The sequence below is a fragment of the Castanea sativa genome, chromosome 1 (assembly GCF_040712315.1).
Source record: "Castanea sativa cultivar Marrone di Chiusa Pesio chromosome 1, ASM4071231v1".
NCBI lineage: Eukaryota > Viridiplantae > Streptophyta > Magnoliopsida > Fagales > Fagaceae > Castanea > Castanea sativa.
In genome coordinates this window covers 77,079,520-77,103,317 of record NC_134013.1, presented here as the reverse complement: position 1 = coordinate 77,103,317, position 23,798 = coordinate 77,079,520, and the positions used below count along the sequence as shown (strand labels likewise).

The window sequence follows — 23,798 nt, the reverse complement described above, 5'->3', positions numbered from 1 at the left end:
ATCTTCGCTGGTAAACACCTTTTGGATGGCCTGCACAAAGGCAAAAAATAAGCACGTTACTCAAAAGAAAGAAAAAGTGGAAAAAGATAACCAAAAGTGGAAAAAGCCAAGGAACTTACCAAGGCAAGATCCCTCTTCAGGGACAAGAATAGCTCATGCTTCCTTATTTTCTTTAGGGCAGTCATATCCTTAGGCAGAAAGACAGGTTGCTCCAGGGCTTTGACTAGGTAGTAGGCGTGCATTTTTCTAAAACTCCTTAATGGATAAGTTTCGATGGATGGCAACCCTATCTTACTCCAGTTGAGGAGCCCAAAGGGGGTTTCAGTGGTGCACTTCCACCACTTCACACTCTTCCCTACTGTCAACAGAGGAAGCCTGCGTCTGGCCCTTGGCCATTTTTTGCTGCTTCAGCTCCTTTTGCCAAACCACCCCCTCCTCGGTCTCGTATTTCTCCTTTCTTTTCTTCTTCAGGTTGGGTATGGGGAGCAAGCTGACTGGAGGAGGAGGGGGAGGGAGAAGAATAGGAAGAGGCTGAGGTGCCACAGCGTCTTTGGAAGTTTTCCTTTAGTCCTATCTGCCAGGAGCTCCTTTAGACCCTTCTTTCTGTTTAGGGCCATCCCTTCCTCCTCTTCTATACTACTGTCGATGCGCACAACTATTAAGCTGGGGGCGCGAACTCCTCGTCCGAGAGACAGATGACAGGGTCTCCCGCCTCCTCCTTTTCTTCCTCGAGACGGAACTGGTCGATTTCCTCCTAGAGTGACAGTCGAGAAGAGGCAATCTCTTCTATTGGAATCGTTGTTCCTAGGGGAGCATGTGGAGGAGGTCGAACAACTTGCACCACGTCTTCTCTAGCTAGAAAACCGGGTGCAGTGACATCTATGCAGTTGAACCGAGGATCACCCGCTCAGATCGCATTGCCAACATCTTGAAAGATATCGGACAAGGGCTCGAAGTTAAGGATGAGGTGGACAACCCTGAATTGTTTATCTTCGCTCATGAACACCTCGGATCTGAGCACCCTATTAAGATCATTGACGTTGACAAAATGGATGTTAGGAGCCATATATTTCTTATCTACAAACACAGCCGAGAAGAGAAATCACAATCAGAAAGATGAACACTTAGTCAAAAGGGGGGATGGGGGGGAAACCACAAAACTAAGTCTCACGACGAAGGACCTAAACCTAAGGCACCACACCTAGCTCCCTCTCCTGAGTTGGGTAGTGAAGACCATCATGCCATTTCCCAGACGAGATTAAGGAATCGTCCTTCATGTCTTTGTTGGACTTGGGAAGACACGATATGAGTTTAACGGCTGAGGACTTGGATGTGAGGTAATACCTAGAGTCACCAAGTAAATGGCACTTGTACATCTAGAAGACGTCGTGCCAGGTGAGGTTCAAACCCATGTGCACATTAAGGGCGTCTACACTGCTTAGAACCCTAAAAAGGTTGGGCACGCACTGGTGAGGGCACAGCCTATGGGCAAGTAGGTAACCCCTAGTGACGCTACCCAAGGCGATCATGGGAATGACGACCTCCCCCTCGTGCCTATTTATATGCCACTACCCCGGAGCGCAATATCACAGGGAAACTCCTAGGTGGTATTTATTCTTAAATCCCTTTATACCAATAGGGGAATCTACGAGGTGTTTGAATCTATCCATCTAAACAAACTAGAGAGAGAGGCGAAGGAGGTGTCTAAGAAAAGGAGGTAGAAAATAAAAGACTGAGAAGACTGGCTGTGGAGAAAATAGCCTAGAGATGAAGAACATACAAAGATAAGAGGGAGGTACGCCTCAGGAACTTCTTGAGAATAGGAAGAGTTGAGAAATCTTGGAAGCTTGGGATTGTAGGAAGCTTGGAGAGTTCAAAGATTTGTAAAAGTAAGTGAAATGAACCCTCCAGACGCCTTATATAGGAGGCGGGCTTTTGGTGGGAGTTATCTCGCCTAAAATTAGAGGAGAAATGAAAACCGTTGGATCTCTATCTCACCATTAGATGCGGGGAACAAGACGCTGCCTGGAGCATTTAATGAAGTGTTGCAGACTTCGAAGTGTCAAGTACAGTTACGGGACACACGAAATGACATTCGCATGCATGGGAGTCAGAGACATGTGTTGATTTAACTGCCTAAAGTCAAAACCCCATTTCTTTCCTTAGATGGGAGGAAACAATGGGAATTTTGAAGGGCTATTATGGGGTACTAGAATTCTGAGTAAGGCAATTACGCCACATGTCATAACATGGCCGAGAAGGGCAGTTGCTGTGCCAAGGAGTCTGCGTCCTCGGATTCTATGATCACGTCATCAATACGTTATCAAAGGAAGCCTTATGGTACAGAAAGGGTTTTGGGAAGGGGACTAGTGTTGACGTGATTGAGGCACTGGTGGCTGCCACCCCAATTAATGCATCCCACCAAACCTCCTGGCCACATTTACGTGGAGAAGATCCTTGAACAGTGCTGCCTTGGTTGTTGTATCTCACAAGGGTTCAGGGAATGTGCTTGATGGGACTAGCACTTGAGTGGTAGCCTGTGTGATCAATAAATGGAAGGTCAGGATCATCTAAAAGGGTCTATCTAAGATAGAAGGTCTCTTGGAGAGAGGGGATCGGAGAAATAGTAGAGGAAAACATTGTAGCACAAAGAACTAAAACTGCATAAAAACCCCATAGTGATATATCCAGGAACAAACCTCCTCGGATAAGTCCGAGGAGAATTGTCATTCTCAATACTATGATTGCCTTCTGTTTTTCTTTGTTTCTTTGTTATTCTTGGCCAATGGTAAGTACTATCTCACCCATAAAAGTCTAGTCTTGGAGCCTACTCTCTAACAAATTTATTGTGTTGGGTTATTTGGGCCTGGGTCCTTCAGTCGTTTGGGCTTAGGAGTCAAATCCAGTCCTTATATATATAAGAGTCAAGCTCATATATCACATATATACCAGTTGAATACACAAATAAGTAAATTACAAAAATGTGCTAAAAAATACTGAAAAATTCCCCAAAAAAGAAAGCTTGAAAAGACTTTAAAGATAAATTTTTATTTTATCAATACTGTAAAATAGAAAGAAGAAGCATTCCTAATCAAATACAAAAACAAAAACAAAAAAAACAAAAACAAAAAAAACAAAAAAAAAAAAAAAAGAGAAAAAGATATCAACAAAAAAAATTCAAAAGTCCTGAAACTCACACCGTAAAATAATTGTAAAATTTGAGGTAGCCACAAAAATTGTTGCATCCCATTGCTTTTCTATTTAACATAATCTATCATTTTCTTCTTCGTAAGGAGTTTGTGACGTTGAAAATTATCACAATATTTTTGGTGCTAATTTTAATAGCAAATGATTGTGGGAAGTACCACTCATAGGTGCTCAATTTTATTTTTATTTTTTCCTTATAAGCATTAAGCAATCAACTGCTAACTTCAGATTCACAACCCTACAGATTCACTTGAACAGTTGTATCCATCTCCTTCCCCAATTGAAAGGACATTGTCGCAGTGTTGTCTCCACCATCAAGCCCTATATATATTGAGACCTCCCCCTTTTAAAAACCCTAACTCGAACTAAGCACTAAACCAGTGTTACAAACCGCCTTTAATTTTCCAAAATGGACATTTTGCCACTTATAATTGATTAATAGGTGGTATGCAAATACCTAAATGAAATGAAGACCAATTGCATTTAATTGAGGATTTTGTAAGAACATGCACTGAAGCTGTTACTGTGACAGATTTGGGGTTTACAACAAGAAAAATATGTATTAAATCATTTTCTGTGAATTAGGATGCTAGGAGTAGTTTCTATGAACCCTAAGACACATATAGTTTTAATGGAAGTGGTTTCACTGCATTTGGATTAATACAAAAATAATGGTTTAATTTCTAATTTGCATGATTTTCTGTCAGGACAGATTTGAGCACGTTTCCTTGTACGATTTTTAATAAATTATATTTTTATTCTTTGACTCTAAAATTTTTATGGTATATACTAGACATCCAGAGGAGTATCTCTGTAAAATTTCATGACATTTGGATGTATTTGGACAGCCCATTCGTATTTTACAAATGGGGATTTTGCTGCTAAAATGAACAGTAAACAGTGTAGGATAACTCTGACTTTGTGGATTTAATTTTGAAGTTAGGGTGAGTGTTTTGAGCTATAATTTAATGTGCTTATCTTTTGGTATGTTTATATCATAGATGAATTTCCATGCCTTGATTTCTCTATGTTTTGGCATGTAACACATTTGATGATTGTACCTTGTTTTGGGGAAACTCTTTGTGATGTAAATTAAGATTTTACTAAGTTTGAGAGTTAGGTTGTGTTTGAGGTATAAGTTTATATTTTTAGGAAGAGTTGTTAGTAATAATTTTTGGTCTTTCATTTAGGTGACGAGAACGAGAACACGGACACTTGAGCTCCTCTGGTACAAATCTCTCGCGTCTTCTGTTTTCAGGTAAGGGATTTGTGACTTGTGCGTTTGATAAGTATAAGGACTATTTAGAAAATTATAATGGATTAAAACCTTTTAATTAGAGATATTACATATAAGCATGATTTAAGTAAAGATTTATGTTCGTGACTTATTGAATCCTATATATATACAATAATTTTAGCATATTGATATTATTACTTATATCACGAACATAATATTTAAAGAAAGAATTGGATATGCTACTGTTATGAAATAGTTATGTAAAAGTATGATATCTGAAAACTATAGTTTTAGTTATTCCATTGTCATGATCTGAACTCAGCTAGTAGGGGTTATAGTACTGGTATTTTCATGGAGATTCTGTTTGGCCATTAAAAGTGGGACTGGCTCTGCTATACCCACCCTTGTTGGTAACCGCTAACTTGTGGAGGATGTCAACCTACCCCAATGGTTGAAAGTATGTATTATGATATGATTCCGAAATAACCTAGCATTGTGGGGAATGCTGGATGCCTGGCACTAAGTGCCGAAAGCCTCCTAAAGTTGTGACAGACTTACAATTGGACTGACTAATATGTATTAAAAATGAGCTATTAAGCTATTTGAAAGTTATAAGAAAAGTATGATGATAAGAAAAGTACATTGAAATATGTTTAAGTCCTTTTATTATTATATGAAAGGAAAATGAAGTATTTTTATTTGAAAGTTCATAAGTTAATTTAAGAGCAATATGAATAATATGAAGACTATTTTATCAAAACTGGCATATCCATAAAATATTTGATTTACATGCATTCTTACCAAAGGCCCATGGAGCTTAAAACCTTACTGGCCTTCGCAGCTCACCCTATTATATTTCAGTGCACAGGTTCTTCCTGGAAGCAAAGAGAGTATTAGAGGTGGCAAGATTTTGTGATTCTCTTTTGTTAGATTGTATAGTCTTTTTTTGTTGTATAGCAATTTAGCTCTTTTGTTGTATAGGAGGAATCAAAATGTACTTGATCTTTTGAGCACAGACGTAATTCGGAACCTTAGTTTGTTTTGAACTCCAGTTATATGTCTTTGGGGTTAGGTTTGTAAATAAGAACTTTTGCTAAATATTTAGTTATGTAATATTTACATGAATACCTAAAGTTTCAACCAAATGGTAATCTTGCAAAGTTCAAATGAAATGAATTTTCAAGATTTTCATCATTTTTGTATATTATGGCTTTTATGCAAGAAAATAAGCAGGTATTCAGGAAACAATTTTTGTTAAGTACCTTCAGTTTTGGTTGGTTCGTGTTAGTATTGAGGTAAACTTGATATTAACATGTCGGTCATGCTTTAAATTCTGAAGTACAGGTTTGGGTCGTGACATCTAGGCAATGGCAAAACCAAAAATTTGTCTTTAGGTGGCCGAATAAATAAAAAAATGAGAGAATCAAAAAAAAAAAATTATACTACTACATCCATGCTTAGTATAATAATTAAAATAGTATTGTAAACATGTGTTACAAAAAGTGTTTTATTATTATTTTATTTTATGGAATAAAGGTGTATTTATTAAAAATAAACAATCATGTGACAAGTTGACAAAAAGTTTTTTTTTTTTTTTTTTGAGAGAGTTTTAATCTATGACATTTGTTCCTGATGTTAGCTCTTTATCATTAGACCAAAACATCAATTGGTTTTTGGTATAAGAGGAATTGAATCATAGACATCTTATTTAACCATTAGAAATTTTACTAGTTGAACTAATTAGAACCCACAAAAGAGTTAATATTTTAAACTTATGTGTAATCAACTATCCCTAAGATTGAGATAAGATTGACAAAAAGATTGGAGTAATTTTTTTTCTTTGAAACCAATGGGAGTAATATTTCAAACTTACGTGTAATCAACTATCACTAAATATCCCATCAAGAAAATAAAAAAACTATCACTAGATATATAAAAAACAAATAATAATATTAAAAGTCAAATATTTTTATTCAAAACTGTAATTAGTATTCTTTAAGAGAGCATTAATACTAAATTTTAAGTAAAATGCTGATATAGTAATCTCTTATTAGATGATATAAATATATGATTTTTACACCCATGATTCACTCTTATATCAATTCTAATAATAGTTTATTAAATTTACATATCATATAATAAATTAATTAATTTAATGACTAATAACGAAGGTAACAAAAGTCGTACCTAGGGTCCCACGTGTAGGACATGTAGCAAAATATAATCTAAATTGAAGTGTAAGTTGGGGAGTATATCTTTGCTTTAGAAGACACCTTGAAGTGCAACTCTGCCAACCCACCGCGTGACTTAAAGCGTATTGTAGTCTCAAATCAGTTAAAAAACATCTTATCTGAATAAATCGGCGGACTGGACGAAGAAGTAAAGAGGGATACGACTTCTATTTAGTGTCCAATTCAATTGGATGCATTAAGATGCGGACACATGAAGAAAAAATAAAAAGCAAAGCAAACTGACTAGCAAGTGAGTCTAATCGTTGGAGATTTAGAAATGAGAGAGAGAGAGAGAGAGAAGATGAAAGAAACCCTCTGTGACTGTGGTTGTGCTCTATTTTTTGCCCAAAATCCTAAATGTAGATCAATGGAGATTTGTGGTGCTGTTTGTGACTGTGTAATGCTCAAATTTTGTGAGGATGAAGAAGAAACCCTCTGCCATTAATTCCAGACTCCAAAGTAAGCTAAAGAAATTTTTTTAATGAGGAAGGAGCAAAAATTACTTCTTTTTTTTTTTTTGGATTTTGGATTTCCTTTTATTTTCTTTGTAAAAGTTGTTACAATAACAATGTGTTCATCATAATCTATGAATGATCAGCTAATTAAAGTTAAGGATATATGCTCTTCTCAAAAAAAAAAAAGTTAATGATATATACTATTATCTTTTATAGGTTTGTAATCATATTAAATTGGCACATCTTTATTCACAAAGTGCTTGGAGTTTAGGGGGAAGTGACCGAGCTGCGAGATTAGTAGTACATTATAATTATCTCTAAAATAATTATTGCAATCCTATTTAATTAAGGTAAAATGTTATTTTAGACTTTCTTTTAGAATAATTAAATACTAATTATACACACATACACATATATATATATATATATATATATATATATATATAAAAGTTTAGCCGAGATTGAGGGGCCAAAAGCATACATTTTCTTTAAAAAAATTTCTAAAATTGTTTATTACATTTTCATTTTCTCATAAAATTTTTTCTAAAATGGTTTACTAATTAGTAAAACCCTTTCTTTAGAAATGATAAACTTGCTAGAATCACTATTATACGAATATATCTAGAGGTGTGCAGTCAACTTGCCACTTGATGCTAATGCTTTATTATGTCAATTCAATTTTTTATATTTAAAATGTGTTAATTTAGTTCATAATCTTTTAATATTGTATTAAAATTGTCTCTATCATTAAGTTGGATGAAAAATACTAATGTGACTAACAATCTAACAATGATATGTAAATATTAATATTGATGTCATGTGGATTGCCACATGGCCTTTATTTTATAAAGAATATATTAAGTCTTTCATTATCATATGAGAAATCTGAAATTCAATTTCTGTTCATACAAAAAATCAATTAGTATTTCTTGGCATAATAATAAATAACAATCAATATAAGCAAAAGTCATAAATTTGAAATATTATAGCATATTTTAATAAAAAATAAAAGCAAACTCAGTCCATCTAAATCTGAGATACTGAATTTGGATCTCAAATCCCTAAATCATGACACACACATGATGAAGGGTGAGAGTGATAGGTGATGTGCTGGTGTAAGTTCTGTGGTGTGTGCAAGTGTTGCAGAGGTGTGCAAGTGCTGCCAAGGTGTGCAAGTGATGAAGAGGTTGAGTGCTAAAGCTGTGCAAATGCTGAGCTGTGCTGAGCTGGAGTCAGATAGGGTAGTTATTGAGGTCAATTGTTGAGTTAGTTACTGAATTAGTTAGTTAGTTGGTGAGAGGTCTTGAGAAACCAATTGTATATAAAGACTAGGGAAAGGATTGTATGGATATATTAGAAGTAAATGAACTTGCACTTCTCTTTTCCTTAATTCTCCCTTAACTCTTCTTTTCTTCTTCTTCCTTCCCTTAAGTCTGTTTTCTCTAGTTCTTGCAGGCCAAGTTTCCCTCAAAGAAAAAAATTGCATTAACAGCTTCTTATCAGAGGGACTGTTTAATTATTCTCATAAACTATGCTATTGGCTGAATCTAAATTTAATAATACAAATTACCCCTCATTTAACCAATCAGAAGAGGTGAGCATGAACAATCAACAAAAAAGTCTTTTTAACAAAAATTTAATTAATCAACCAAATTTTAAAGTGTAAGCTACAAAAAATATTTAACAAAAAACCATGTGTTTCACAAGGTATCAGGTGGTGAGTAACGAAAACTTATAAATATTCTAGGTCTAGATAGTGGAATTTTCAACCAGAAACAACATTGGAAGAAAACTTTGATTTCTAGGTAGTGGAAACAATATGTACAATGTTCACACTTGTTTATTCTTCTGTTTTTTAGAACTCTTATGGTGTTTTAAGGATCAAGATACTCTAGAGTTTTTAGGGTACTTTATCAAATAGAATTCATTTAATCTCCACCTTCCTTTTTGTTGGGTCCTAAATAATATTATCACCAATATTATCAATCCCAAATAACAATCACACAAGAACACACATATTCATGTGGAAAACTCTTTCTCCTTGAAGGGGAAAACCATAGGACAAACTCCAAATCAATTTCACTATTCTCAAATCAATTACAATATTTCTTGTGTATGTCTTATGGCTAAAGAAAAACTTATCTTGTTTTTCTTTGCTCTCACATACACTTTCTTTGTGTCTCACAGCTAAAGAAAAGTCTTCTTGTTTTTCTTTCGCACACACACTTTCTTTGTGTCTCACGACTAAAGAAAAAACTCTTCTTGTTTTTCTTTACTCTCACACACACTAATTATTTACTTAGAAGAGGGCAAATCTTTGCTCTCTCATTTTTAGCTTTCTTTTCTTATTCTTTCTCTTTTCCACATAGCTCTCTTTAGATATCTTCTCGAAGGCGGCTATACCTTATTCTCTTCTCCTTGGCTATCTTCTCGAAGGCGGCACCCCTTAGCTCTCTCCTCCTTAGCTATCTCCTCGAATGAGGCAACCTTTTGCTCTCTCCTCCTTGGCTATCTTCTTGAAGGCGGCAACCCCTTGCTCTCTTCTCCTTGGTTACTCTCAAGCAAAAATCTGTTGTTTCTCTTTTGGTTTACGCTCTATTTTCCCTTTCCCTATAGGGAGGGCCCTTGGGCTAAAGCCATCAAATCCTTTGTATTAGTGTCTATTTATAAGGCTCTTTTTTTTTTCCTCTTGAATTATAAATACATTACTTCTTTAACAAGAAATAGACTTTCCTTCCACACCAAGGAATAATCTTTCTTTCCACATAGAGGAAACCCAAATTAATTTTTCATTCTTCAACTAGGAAAGCTAATTAACTTTCAAAGTCATAATTGGAATTTGAGACGATTTCCCAACAATCTCTACCTTGACTCAAATTCCATCAATTGTCTTCTTTCCTCTTAAGATAGCTCCACCTTAATCAAGTAGTCTTCTTTTCCTCTTAGAATAGCTTCACCTTAATCAATGTAATCCCTTATCTTCCATCTTAATTCACACAAAAAAACTCATCCACTAAATCAACTTAGCTCTGATACCACTGTTGGGTTCTGAATAATATTATCACCAATATTATCAATTCCAAATAACAATCACATAAGAACACAAGTATTTATGTGGAAAACCATTTCTCCTTAAAGGGAAAAATCACATGACAAACTTTGAATCAATTTCACTATTCACAAATCAATTATAATATTTCTTGTGTATGTCTGATTGCTAAAGAAAAATATATCTTGTTTTTCTTTACTCTCACACACACTAATTATTTACCTAGAAGGCGGCAATACTTTGGTGTCTCCTCTCTAGCTTTATTTTCTTATTCTTTCTCTTTTCCACGTAGCTCTCTTTGGCTATCTTCTTGAAGGCGGCAATACCTTGCTTTCTCCTCCTTGGCTATCTTCTCGAAGAAGGTAACCCTTTACTCTCTCCTCCTTGGTTACTCCTAAGCGAAAATCCAATTTTTTTTTCTTGGTTTCACGCTCTATTTTCCCTCTCCCCATATAGATGACCCTTGGGCCAAAGCCATCAATTGTTTTGAATCTTTGTCTATTTCTAAGACTCTTTTTCTATTTCCTCTTAAATTAGGAATATATTATTTCTTTAACAGGGAATAAGTTTTCCTTCCACACCAAGGAATAGTCATTCCTTTCACACCAAGGAATAGACTTTCTTTCCACACCAAGAAATAGTCTTTCCTTCCATACAAAGGAAAGCCAAATCAATTTTTCATTTTTCAACTAGGAAACCTAATTGACTTTCTAAGTCTCCATTAGAATTTGAGGCAATTTTTCAACACTTTTAAAATAAAAGGCTGAGATCATGCCACCTCATCAATCACTGAAAAAATAAATATTTTTATAAAAAAACTCAAACTTACTTACCGCTCCACTCTCCCCTCTTGCTACCAATCTTCGATGTCCTTCCACCACACTCCAATCAAACTCCACCACTAACCCAAATTCGGGTCTGGGTCTTCTTATATTTCCCAAATATCTTACATTGCAGTCAATAGTCACAAACTTAAAAGATTGTCCATATTGCCAATTAAAAAAAAAAAAAAAGAAAGGTTTGATACTGGTCTTGAGTTCTTGATTTGTGGTCTCTCCTTTAAGCGTAGAGCAACCCGGTATGCAGCCTTCATTGTAAAAATGTTTGTAGAATTTTCCTTCCACACTAAAGTGTCTCCTGAATTAGTCCTGGACAATGGAATTGCTAATATTTCCATTTTAGTCTGATGAGCAAAGAGGTCAAAAACCTTTTCTCTGTCCCACTGCATTGTAGTACCATCAATCAGATCACTCACATGCAGGCTAGGCCAATTCTCCCCTAAGAAAATAGGTTTATGTGGTAGCCACTTCTGGGTCGATACTTCAATATACCGACCATCCCCCACCCTCCACAATGACCCTTTAGTAATGATATCTCTTGCTACCAACAAACTCCTCCAAACATATGATAGGTTATTACCAAGCTCTGCATCCATAAAAGAACAATTGGAGAAATACCTTGATTTGTAGACCCTATAGAACAAAGAGTGTGTATGGTGAACCAACCTCCATGTTTGTTTAGAGACAATTTTAATCTTATACAATTGTTGCCACTTTGGATTGTCCCACGCAATACCATGTCAACCTGTAACATACTCCAATGGCAAAGTTAGGATAGAACTCTTGAGCTAGGAAGCACGGGTGCAGATTCGGGTTCAAGTGCAGGTGCGGGTGAGATGCAGTGACACGACAAGTTTTGAAAAAATAGGACATGGGTGTGACAGGATACATTTATTAATTAATTATTACAATTATTTTTATTTTTATTTTCTATATATTGCTAAGCATTTTTTCATATAATGGTAAATATATATCAACTTAAGAGTAATAGTAGATAATAAAGTGAATACATATTACTATATTAGTATTATTATTTAGTAATTAATAGAATAATATTTTTACTAATTGCTATTATAAAGTCAAGTAAATTAATGAGTTTAATATGGTTTAAAAAGAAAATCATAATAAAGGAGATTATAGGGTTTTTTTTAATTAAAAAAATCATTAATGGCATTTTTGTAAATAAAGTCAACAATTTGAGTAATTAGAAACTAGGAAACTTCTTGAAGTTAACATTTCCAAATTCCCAAACAGGCCAAACCTACCCACGTGAACCACTCAACCACATCCACTCTTTCTCACATGCCCAATCCGTCATTATTTCTATTCTTATTTTTCTTTTTCTTTTGTTCTCTTCTTCCTCTGATGCGTTTCAAGGTTAAAAAAGAATTTAACCGATTCGGGACCTGTTTTGGCCTGTTTCAGACAGAATCGGACCAATTCAGGGCCTATTTCGAACCAAATTGGACTGTATTGAGCCAAATCGGAAACCAAAAAATAAAAATAAAAAAGTTCAACCATGGACACAGAAGCAGCCACATCCATGGCCACACGGGCGTCCGTGCGTATCCGACTTGGGTGCGTGGCCCAATTGGTGCACCCATGCTTTCTAAACTCTGAGAAGAGTAGAGTAACTTTAGGATCATTGAAAATACATGCTTCCAAAGATATATTAGTAAATCACTTTAATAAAATCTATTTATTTTTTAAAAAGAAACTATTTTTTCATTCTGAGTACAGAGAATTAGGAATAGGGATATAAGAATCCATGGATGGCAATTAAAAAAAAAGTATGGGTTTTTTTTTTCTTTTTCCATTAGAAGAAAAGATACAATATTTTTTATGGTTAATAAAAGTTTGGGATATGTTATACCTTGTCATCCATAACAAAAAGAAAAGTTTTTATTTAGTATTGTTATTATTATATTTCTCTTATATTACAAAATATATGTTAAGGCATATATGTATGAAATTGATTGATTTGTATACATTTTATATTTTAAAACTATTATTATGCTCTAATGTATAAAATTTATTTAACAAAAAAAATCATTTATTTAAAATAATTAAAGAATATTAATTAACTCTTTAATGTGCAAATATATATTAGTATATTTTCAACAAAAAAACTAGATAAGTTGTTCTCAAATGGACACTTAAGTCTTCCTCTTACCCTCAGACCAAAGTAGATGAAGACAAAAAATGATAGACCTGCCACCTAGTTATATAATATAATAATATTATAATTTCAATAATTACAACAAGAATCAAATCCAGAACAAATATGCCTCACCCGCCGAAAAGCATGACTTTGAAATATCCAAAGTCCAAATATCCAAAGGTACAAAAACCCACAAGAATAGAAATGAATCCTCAACACACATGATTTGAATCTCAATTGTTGAGATTTGAGAATATATATCTACTGTTTGAAATGAATTTGCAAGTAATAAATGAAAAAATAAATCTGGGACCTCTAGTTCTCTTGTCAAATTCTTCAACAAAATCTCCAGATTAAATCATATCTTTCTCCTCTCTTATACAAAACTGGAGATCAATATGTAAACTATTTAAATCTAAGCTTATGAATTCACTGTTACGCGGATGATACATGATTGATAGGACTCATTCGAGGACTATTGTTTACCTATAATAAAACTAAGTAAAAGCAGTAAAAGGCACTTCGTTGGGTGGGGTTGTGTGGAATGAGGAGACAAACTTTGATTTACTTGTCGGTCCTTGACAAATTACATATTTTTCTTTTTTTTCTTTTTTTCTTTTTTATATACATTATAGTATAGGATTTCAACTTATGATGTTCATTCTATAATGATTGATTTTGTCATTTGACTAAAATATCAACTAATTTTTATTATAAGCAAAAATCGAACCCAAAATCTCATATTCAACAATAAAATATTTTACCAGTTAAGCTAACTAGAATCTACGACAAATTACATTATCTCATATTTGTAATGACACAGTTAAAAAAAAAATGTATTTCAAATAAACTATATAATTTAGTAGTGTAACATATTAAACCATATGGTTTCAAAAATGACAAATAAAACTCCATAGTTTTTTCCTATTTATTTTTAAAGTCCAAACACAATTCCTTTATACTTAAATGAATTGCAATTTAATATATTAATCTTTGATATCTCAAGGTTTATATTGTTCTTTTGAAACTACATTTTTCTAAATTTTAGGTTTATAAAATATATTTTTTCCATATTTATATAAATAGAGCCTTTTGTGTTAGAGACGGTTCTACAGCCAGCCCAGGGTTCAAATGAACCCCTGACCTCGCTAAAAACCAAAAATTATATATAATTTTATTTATTTATTTGTTTTGACCCTTGAATTAAATTTTGAACACCCTAACTCTAAATTTTGTTTAATCTTAATTAAAATAAGCTTGAATATGATCATTTTAGTGCCATTTTTCACAATAATTTTACAATAAAGGTTAAGTGGCAAGTTTTAATTGGTTTTTATCTAGACCCACAAATATCATCACTATTTTACATATCTGTAACAGCTTGTCACCTAAATTTTGTTGTGAAAGTGTTGTGTCAGTAACTCTACTCTTAAAACTATTGCTTCATTTTTAAAAATAAATAAATAAATAAATCTTCTATCTGGACATTGGCTTCCTTTGCCATTGGCTGCGGAATGAATTTTTTTTCATGCACTTTTCTTCTTCATTAGCAAAAAATTACACAACTTTTAGCACACAAAAATTACACACACTATTGACCCCCAAAAAAAAAAAAAATCCTAGATCCACCACTATTTTGTGTAATGTATTAGACTTGTGAGCTTGAAATATAATTCAGTGGTTTCAATCCCAATTTTTCTCTCTGTCTTCATTCCGCCATTGTTGTTACACATCAAGCTCATTTTCTCATAGGAAGGGGCTGGTAGTAAATGATATGAAAAAAAAATTTTATGATGGTCGAAAAATTTGCGAGTGCGAATCGGTGAGTATCTCGATAAAAGTAGAACAAATTTTTAAAAGTGTCACTTGTCTATTTCGCAGGCGCTAATGTCCTATAAATTCTCAGCTCTGGCAACTATATATTGGACACTCATACCCAACCTGATTAGAGCATTCATATTGGGAATGAAATATGCCATATGTAGGAAAAATTTAGCATAAAAGCCTAAAACCCCCACACATCCGGACTTGTAAAAATCAACTATTACAAAAAAAATTACAATAATGCTATAGTGCAATTCTAAAGGTAGAATTGCACTGTAACTCAATTCTAAATAAAAAACTATTATTTTATTCACTTACTTTATCAATTCCTCTCTCTCTCCCTCACTAGGTTTTTTTTTTTATTTGAGTTTTGAGATATATTATTTTATTGTGTAAAAATTTATTTTAATGTGTTGTATTGTAAAATAAAAGTTAGGATGCTGAGAGTATTATAAAATTATATGATATAATTGATAAAGTAACTTTTTAGGATGGTAAAATAAGATGAGATAGAATTTTGGAATGTGAATGCTCTTATAAAAGTAGCTCGAAAATACAAAGAATTAAGCATGAAATTACAATTAAATTGACAAGGAATAAAACTAATACAAATACCAAAAAAAGGGGAAAAAAAATTAACGCAAAACGTTCTTAAAAGCTGATAGTGGGAATCTTAACGTAGCACATTAAAGATAATAAATAAATAAAACTTCATCTGTTCAAATTTATTTGTCCGGTTTAAAAAGTCAAACTTTTTAAAGAAACATTATTTATTATTTTGTCTGCCTTATAAAAATGTATAAGTTTTCAAAACTACCCTTAAAAAATTTTATCGAAAAGTAGTTTTGAAAATAAAATAAGAGTATAATAAAAATATTAGTAAATTAATGACTTTTATTTTTAGAAACAGGATAATATTTTGAGACATCTCAAAATGAAATAAATAACAAACAAACTAGGACAGAGGGAATAGCTTTTAGCAATTTAAAAAACATCTTTATCTATTTTAACAATTCACACCCAATGTCAAAGGTTCTGTCTTGACGTTCATCCTATTAAAATAATATAAATAAACAACTTATTAAAATAAAATAAACTTCCCCACAAAAATTCATAGCAATCAGCCACCACTACCACCGTGGCAACCACAACCTACCACAAAACAAAAAACCCAAAACAAAACCACCGCTACAACCATAGCGACAACCACCGTGATCAAGTACCCACCACAAATCCCATTAAAATAGGACAACACAACTAGCCACAACAACCACCATTATAATCACAAGTCACCTCCCAAAAAACTTAAACAATCCACCAAGAAATCTACAATTACAATCACTGTCAATTTCTGTGCTCAAGACCCACTGAGACCCACTAAAATAAACCCAAACCTCCGAGACACCATCGAGACAAAACCACCATCGAGACACAACTGAGACCCATTGATCAACCCAACAACCCACCGCCATTGAGAAACACCACTAAGACAAAAACAACCAAGACAAAACCGGCACCACCAATAGAAAACAACCAAGACCTACTAGCATCAAGACCCACCAAATCAAACCCACATCACCACTGTGCCTTATAACCTCACTTGCCAAATTAGACCCACAAACCGCCGGACCACAACCACCGAACCACCAAGAACAAACAAAGTCATGAGAGAGAGAGAGAGAAGTGAGAAGTGAGAGAGGAGAGAGGAGAGAGAAGAGAATTGAGGAAAAAAGAGATGCTGGTGAAAGAGAGAGATAGTGAGATAGGATAGAAAGAAGTCACACGTATGGGAGAATCGGTGAGCATGTGTGAATAAAAAATTGTTTTTAGCAAGTAACTCTCAACTATAATGAGCTATTAGAAATAACAGCCCATTGTAGCAATAAGATAAAATATTTTGATTTTAACAACTTTGATGTAGCGTGCGCTTTTATTGTTTGGGTTGCTAAAACGACTGACCATTCAGTCATTTTAGCAACCTTATCGTAAACACTCTTAAATGTGTGAAATCCACGTTGAAAAGAAAAGGTAGGTATGCTTTCTTTTTCGCTTATCCATTGTCACTTGTTATCATGGACACGACAGTTGCAGTATTTTAAAAACATTTTTAACTTTTGCTAATAATCCCACCAATACTTTTAAAGAATTATCTATAATATAATCATCATGGTCTACATATGGCTTTTTCTTTTTCCTTTTTAAATTTGTTCTTTTTTGTTTTGCTAAAAATAGATTACTACTAATATTTTCTTTATCTTTTCGACCTCTTTCGGATCAAGAACAGTCAATTAATTTTCTTCGTATTTTCAATTTTGTCCTAAAATATCTTCAGCAGTCGTTCTGTTCGGTGAGAAGACAGTCAACTGTCTTGCCAAATTAACATCATTGCTTCCATCATCCTATACTATTCTCTCATCATGTGCTTTGTGTTAACAGCTAGCAAAGCAGAACATTAATATATTGCTTGCTTCACACGCATAAAAGTTAAAACATCAATAAACTCTTAATTGCCAAAAATTCTTTCTAATTTATTTTTGTGTCTTTAATCATTATCATCAAATTAATTAATATCCTAATTCTCAAAAAAAAAATTTGATTAATATCCTACTGCAGTGTAGTACAGTTCATTTTGTGGCTAGCGGACATGCACAACAGCACAACGACTATAAATTTGAATTTTTTCAGTCAATAATAATAATAATAATATATTTTCATTATTAATTAACAAGTCTAAACAATTTGAACAGTCTAACAGCTTTGTCGGACTTTTTTGTTCCACTCAGGCTAGTAAGTAGGGGTGGAGCCAAAAAATTTAGATTGAGGGCCGACTGTGAATATATTAGTTTAGACAAACTTTTACACGAACCTATAGGAATTTATGATCTTCTAAACTTTAATGAATATAAAAAAGTCGTGTACTTTTATATTTCACATGTCCAGAAATATATAATAATAAAATATAGTATCTCATATCAAAATTATGCTTGAAGATGGTCTTTCATATGATAAAATTCATCTTTTAGCATTTTCATAATAAAATTTTGAAGACTATCATTTTTAATGTAAATTACTAAATTGTTTACCAAAGTGAATAACAAAATTTCAATGGAACCAACAAAGTCTTTAAGTTCAAGAATAATGCAAAAAAAAAATGAAAGTAAGATATAATGTATCTTGTCTCTATAACTACTAGACTGATTGGCCTTTTTATTTTTATTTTTTTCTGTTAAGCATGTAACAAATTAAACCCTATAGTTTAAAAGTGAAAAATTTAACTTCAAAAGTAATAAATTAAACCCTCAACTTATATTAAATCTCAAACACACTAGGTTGAAGTTTAATTTGTTACATTCTAAAACATCAAGGCTAAATTTGTTACATTTGAAACTATATAGTTTAATTTGTTAAACCTCTTAAATTATATGATTTTAAATATAATTTCTCTTTCTTTTAATAGCACCAATGAAACATGGACGGAGCCATCAGTTGATGACTTAGGGGGGCAAATCCCCCCCCCCCCCCAAATTTTTTTAAAAAATATCATTATATATATGGGTACTAATTTTAGCAATTATGTTTTAGAAAATTACACTTTTTCCCCCTTGAAAATATCATTGATTCCTTTAAGAGTATTGTTATAGTCACAAATATTTTTATAACATTTTTACAAATTGTTAAGGTAGCAAATTCTTATTGATTTGCATTTGAGCCCATCACTTACATTATCAGTAATTTGTAAAAAAGTTTGTAGTTCAAACATTTTCCTCATTTCAAAGATTATTAAAAAATATTTATAAATCTAAAATCTAAAAAAGAAATATAGAAACCCAAAAAAATTAGTACAACAACAAAAATTACCAATAGTAAAACTAAAAAGAAAAAAAATAATAATTTAGCCTAGTCAACCAATTTTACCTAAAACAAACAATTTGACCATTTGAAAAAATTTAAATAACTAACAATTAAGTGACTAAGTAGCAACAAAGTCAGAAGCCAAAATCACTACACACAACCAACAACAAAGTCGCCCCCCTAAACTCTAAGTTCTAGCTTCGTCCCTGCATTGAAATGCCTCAAAAAAATTTTGGGGGGGGGGGGGGGTGTGTGTGGATAACTACAACTTTTACAAGCTACATTTCTTAAAATGTAAATAATTTACATACTTTAATGGCCTGTTTGGATGTTTAAAAAAGGAGGGGGAGTAGAGTAGATGGAAGGGGAGTAATTCAATTACCTTGTTTGAGAGTTTTTTAAGGAAGGAGTGGGAGGGGTTTGGAGGGGTTTGAAGGGGTTTCAACTACTTCCAACCCCCTCATTTTTAATTCCCCCAAATTGGAGAGATTTGGAGGGAGAGTAGAGCACATAAAATTATTGATAAAGTAAATTACCTAATTTACCCTTATTATATTTATAAAATTACAATGTTAAAAACAAGGGGAAGGGCTAATTACTCCCTTCCCCCTTACTAATTATAAAAATATCCAAACAAGGTGGAGGGTAATCATTCTCTTCTACTCTCCTCCCCGCTACTCCCCTCCCCTCTACTCCCCTCTACTCTCCTCCTTCTCTAAACTCCCAAACAGGCCATAAAGGAATTTCTTAAAATTTTGGGGAGGCCAGTGTGTGGCTCCGCCACTACTAGTAGGCCAAGAGGATTTTGAATTGATGAACCTAAAGGTTGTAGTTTACATAATTCTAACTCAATCAACTCAATAGGACTGTAAAGATTGAATCAAGTAGAGTTGAGGTTTTTATTCTTCTCTTTAATAATTCAAAAGTTTCTACAATAGGAAGGAGATTTGAACCTTGATTTTTTTTTTTTTGTAAAGAAGAACAAAAAATACTACTTAGATGCAAGACTCTTGTTAGTTAAGTCAAGTTTTGAAAGTTCAATATTAATTCATTTTATTTTATTTAGAATATCAATCGAGTTCAAGTTTATTCCTAAGCTAGATTATGTGTAGGCATGTTCATGGGTTGGGTTGGAGAGTTTTTTCAATCCAACCTCCCAAATCCAGTCCACATGTGTCGGGTCTAGTCGTTAAGTTGTACTTACATGTTTCATCCTAGTAAAAAGTTAGGTTTTAATCACTTATTCAATGACCCATTTTCAATAAAAAAAAAAATTACAATTCACATAAAAGGCATAAATTGTATATAATTTTCGTATATTTCCAAAAATATTTCTCAAAATAATAAAACAAATCAAGTTGAAACCTTAAAAATAAGGGTAATACAATAAACTTATATATATATATATATATATATATATATATATATATATATATATATATGGTAGATTATGTTGGGTTAGATGAGTTGAAAAAACAAAGAACCCAAACTCAAGATTTAAAATAAAATTTTAACACAACCTAACCCACGAAAACCAACTTGAGGCATCAAGTTGAATTGAATTGGTGGGTTCCATGCACACCCATAATCATATGTTCAAGCTTGCCTCGCTTTCTTATAAAACAAGCTCGAATATGCTCACGAGCTACTTCATTAAATTATTATTTCTACATATATAGTAAACATCACAACTACAAATTTTATCCATTCACAAGTCTATGCTAATAATTAATAATTAAATTATAGTTGATTTTAAAGTATTTGAGTTAGGAAGATTTAATTTTGTCAATAAATTTATAAAACTAGATTCACCAAACTTATATTGTTTTATGAAATGGAATATTAATGTTATCAAAAATTAATTCTATATGAAAAAAGTATTATAAAAATTACGAAAATAATTTGCTACCTTATGAACTTATTTACAAAACTACACAATTAAATTTTCAATTTATATAAGTATATATTCATATACATTGTAGGGATGAAAGACCCAAAATGCATATTGGGCCATGGGCATTGTCCGAGGGTGTTCATGTGTCCGAGGGTAGATTAACAGTAATGAAGATGTTAGACCTAGAGGTCCACAAGCAAATTGTGAACTAAGAACCTAGGGGAGGTAGTCTGAGGATGGGTGTCTCCTTGGCTAAGTAAGGCAAGGGTCAGATGGTACGTCCTATTGTCCAGAATAATCTTCTAGGATGTCCTACTGATGATGATATGTTTCATAGGGGCACAGAGCGAAGGGACGGCTAGAAACTATCTGAGAGAAAGCTGATACCACTGCATTTAATGTTCTGTATCCAAATCTCTGGCCGCATTAATGAGGAAGTGATGTCTGAACAATGATTTTCAGTCTTACAACTAGTATCCAAAGACTTTAGGAACAAGGGGATGGGACAAGTATCAAGACTAGTGGCCTAGACCTGCATGGGGAGGAAGTATAAAATAGAGGAAGGTCCTTGAGAAAAGGGGATCGAAGAAAGAAGAAAGAAAACACTGTAGACTCAAGAACAATATCTGTAACCTGTCCTTAAGAGAAAGGAATATAAGAATCAATCTCCTCAACTTGAGTCCGAGGACAAGTTTCACCATATAGACAATTCCATATTCATGATACTGTGACCTTGGCCCATTATCATGGTGATCTAAACTCATTAAAACCTAGATTTCTAGCCCACTCTCTATAAATTCATTGTATTGGGCTCTTTAAGCTTATCCCCTTCCTATTTTAGGCTTAGGTGCAAAATCATGGCCCTACAATTGGCGCTGTCTGTGGAAAATCTTGTATTTTAGTAAGTTTAACGTTATGGTAGGATCAAGTCCGCACCAAGCAGAGTTGATGGGATCCTAACGTCACGATCACTTTCTGAATCTTGAAAGAGGTAGGGACTGAGAGGGAAGTGTACACATCACCCACACTAGCAAGAGTCAGTCACGAGGTGGGAGCAAAGTCTCTCATGAGAAAATGCTAGAGCCATGCAGTTAGAGATTGATCGTTTAAAGAGGAAGTTACGCCATGAATGGCAGAGTCGAACTCTATCCTTTTCTGACCCTTCTTCTAATGATGGTGGAGACAGCAATTATAGGCCCAGATTAAGGACTCCCCCTAGTGAGTCTTTCTCATATGAGAAGGATAGCCCTCATAGCCGCAGAAGTAAGAACTCATCTTGCAAAGGCCTGGGAAATGACGCTATGAGTAGAGCATTGAATCAAATTTCCAGGTCACCCTTCACATGTAGAATTGAAGGAGGAAAACTTCCTCGGCGATTTACTCAGCCAACGCTCACCATGTATAGTGGCCGAACAGACCTTGTGGAACATGTTATCCACTTCAACCAGAGGATGGTTGTGCACTCCAGAAATGAAGCTTTGATGTGCAAGATTTTCCCATCTAGCTTGGGACCTATGGCGATGAGATGGTCTAACAAGCTGGGGGCAGGTTCTATTGATTCCTTTAAAGAACTCACTCGAGCGTTTGGATCTCGCTTTATTACAAGTAGTAGAGTTCCTCGGCCTTTAGATTCATTGCTGTCTATGACCATGCAGGAAGGGGAAACCTTGAAAACGTACTCAGATAGATATTGGGAGATGTTTAATGAGATTGACGAAGACTTTGACAATGTAGCAATAAGGACTTTTAAGGTCGGCCTACTTGCCGAGCATGATTTGAGAAAATCACTGACCAAAAAGCCTGTGAGGAGTGTGCGTCGGCTCATGGACCGTATTGTCGAGTACAAGCGGGTTGAAGAGGACTAACAGCAGGGGAAGGGGAAAGTGAAGGTTATCCCTTAGGAAAGGAGGGATTTTAGGTCGGACAGATACAACAATAACAGACCTCGAAGAGATTTTGCTTGGCAATCTGGATCTACGACTCCTCAGGTTGTTAGCACGGTGTTCCGAGAACCGGTACATCAAGTCTTGGAGAAAATTAAGAACAAGTCATACTTCAAATGGCCAAACAAGATAGCAGGAAACCCCATGAGGCGCAATCAAAGTCTTCATTGCCAATACCACTGGGAGCAGGGACACACCACCGAGGAATGCAAGACTCTGTGAAATCATTTGGAGTAACTAGTCAGGGATGGAAGATTAAAACAGTTTTTATATCGACTTGACGGGCAAGGAGACCATATAGGGCTAGAAGCTCAGGGAAATACTTCCTCAAGGCCTCCTTTGGGCATGACTAATGTAATCTTGGATGCTCCTGGGAGAACTGGTTCCCGTCCCTCCAGAGTGATGTCTGTAGCATGAACACTCACCGATGACTCTAATTATAGGCTGAAGAGGGCCAAAACGAATATCCGACCGGCATTGAGTTTTTCAGAAGAGGACAAGATTGGGACCACACAGCCACACGATGATACTTTGGTGGTCACGCTCAGGATAGGAGGGTATGATGTGAAGAGGGTAATGGTAGACCAGGGCAGTGGTGTAGAGATTATGTACCCTGACTTATACAAAGGGCTAAATTTGAAACTAAAGGACTTGACAGCCTATAATTCACCATTGATAAGCTTTAATGGGAAAGTTGTCATTCCAAAGGGTCAAATTAGATTACCTGTGCAAGTAGGTTTAGAAGTGGTGGAAGTGGATTTCATCATGGTAGATGCCTACTCTCCCTACACGGCCATTGTGGCAAGACCTTGGTTTCATACCCTGGGAGCTGTGTCCTCAACTCTGCATTTGAAAGTGAAATATCCGTCAAGTGACTAGATTGAAGAGCTGGTTGGGAGCCAATCCGTGGCTAGGCAGTGCATGGCGGTTGCAATTATGCATCAGCCTGAAGCTGAATCCTCGGCCTCTGCTAAGGGAGGCTCATAGCAATCAAAGACCTCGATCATGCCCATGGAGATAGTGTTAGAAGAGCCCGCGTGTAAGAAGTTAGAGAAAATTGTTATTGACGATGATCCAGAGAAATTCTTTCAAATCGGAGCTCAATT

The 23,798-nt window shown here is 34.3% G+C and overlaps 1 protein-coding gene across 1 annotated transcript; it reads left to right on the top strand.

Moving 5' to 3' along the window:
* The first annotated feature begins 21,834 nt into the window (after positions 1–21,834).
* On the top strand, positions 21,835–23,571 carry LOC142634761 (uncharacterized). Its single transcript, XM_075809030.1, has 2 exons — positions 21,835–22,589; positions 23,136–23,571. Exons 1-2 carry the CDS (start codon positions 21,835–21,837, stop codon positions 23,569–23,571), a joined length of 1,191 nt encoding a protein of 396 aa, XP_075665145.1.
* The last annotated feature ends 227 nt before the right edge of the window (positions 23,572–23,798 follow it).

Bases quoted from the DNA above. Each gene is read 5' to 3' on its own strand.
- LOC142634761 (XM_075809030.1), top strand. From the start codon at position 21,835: ATGCAGTTAGAGATTGATCGTTTAAAGAGGAAGTTACGCCATGAATGG. The intron at 22,590-23,135 runs GTACAAGCGGGT...CTCTAATTATAG, and splicing joins CTCATGGACCGTATTGTCGA to GCTGAAGAGGGCCAAAACGA.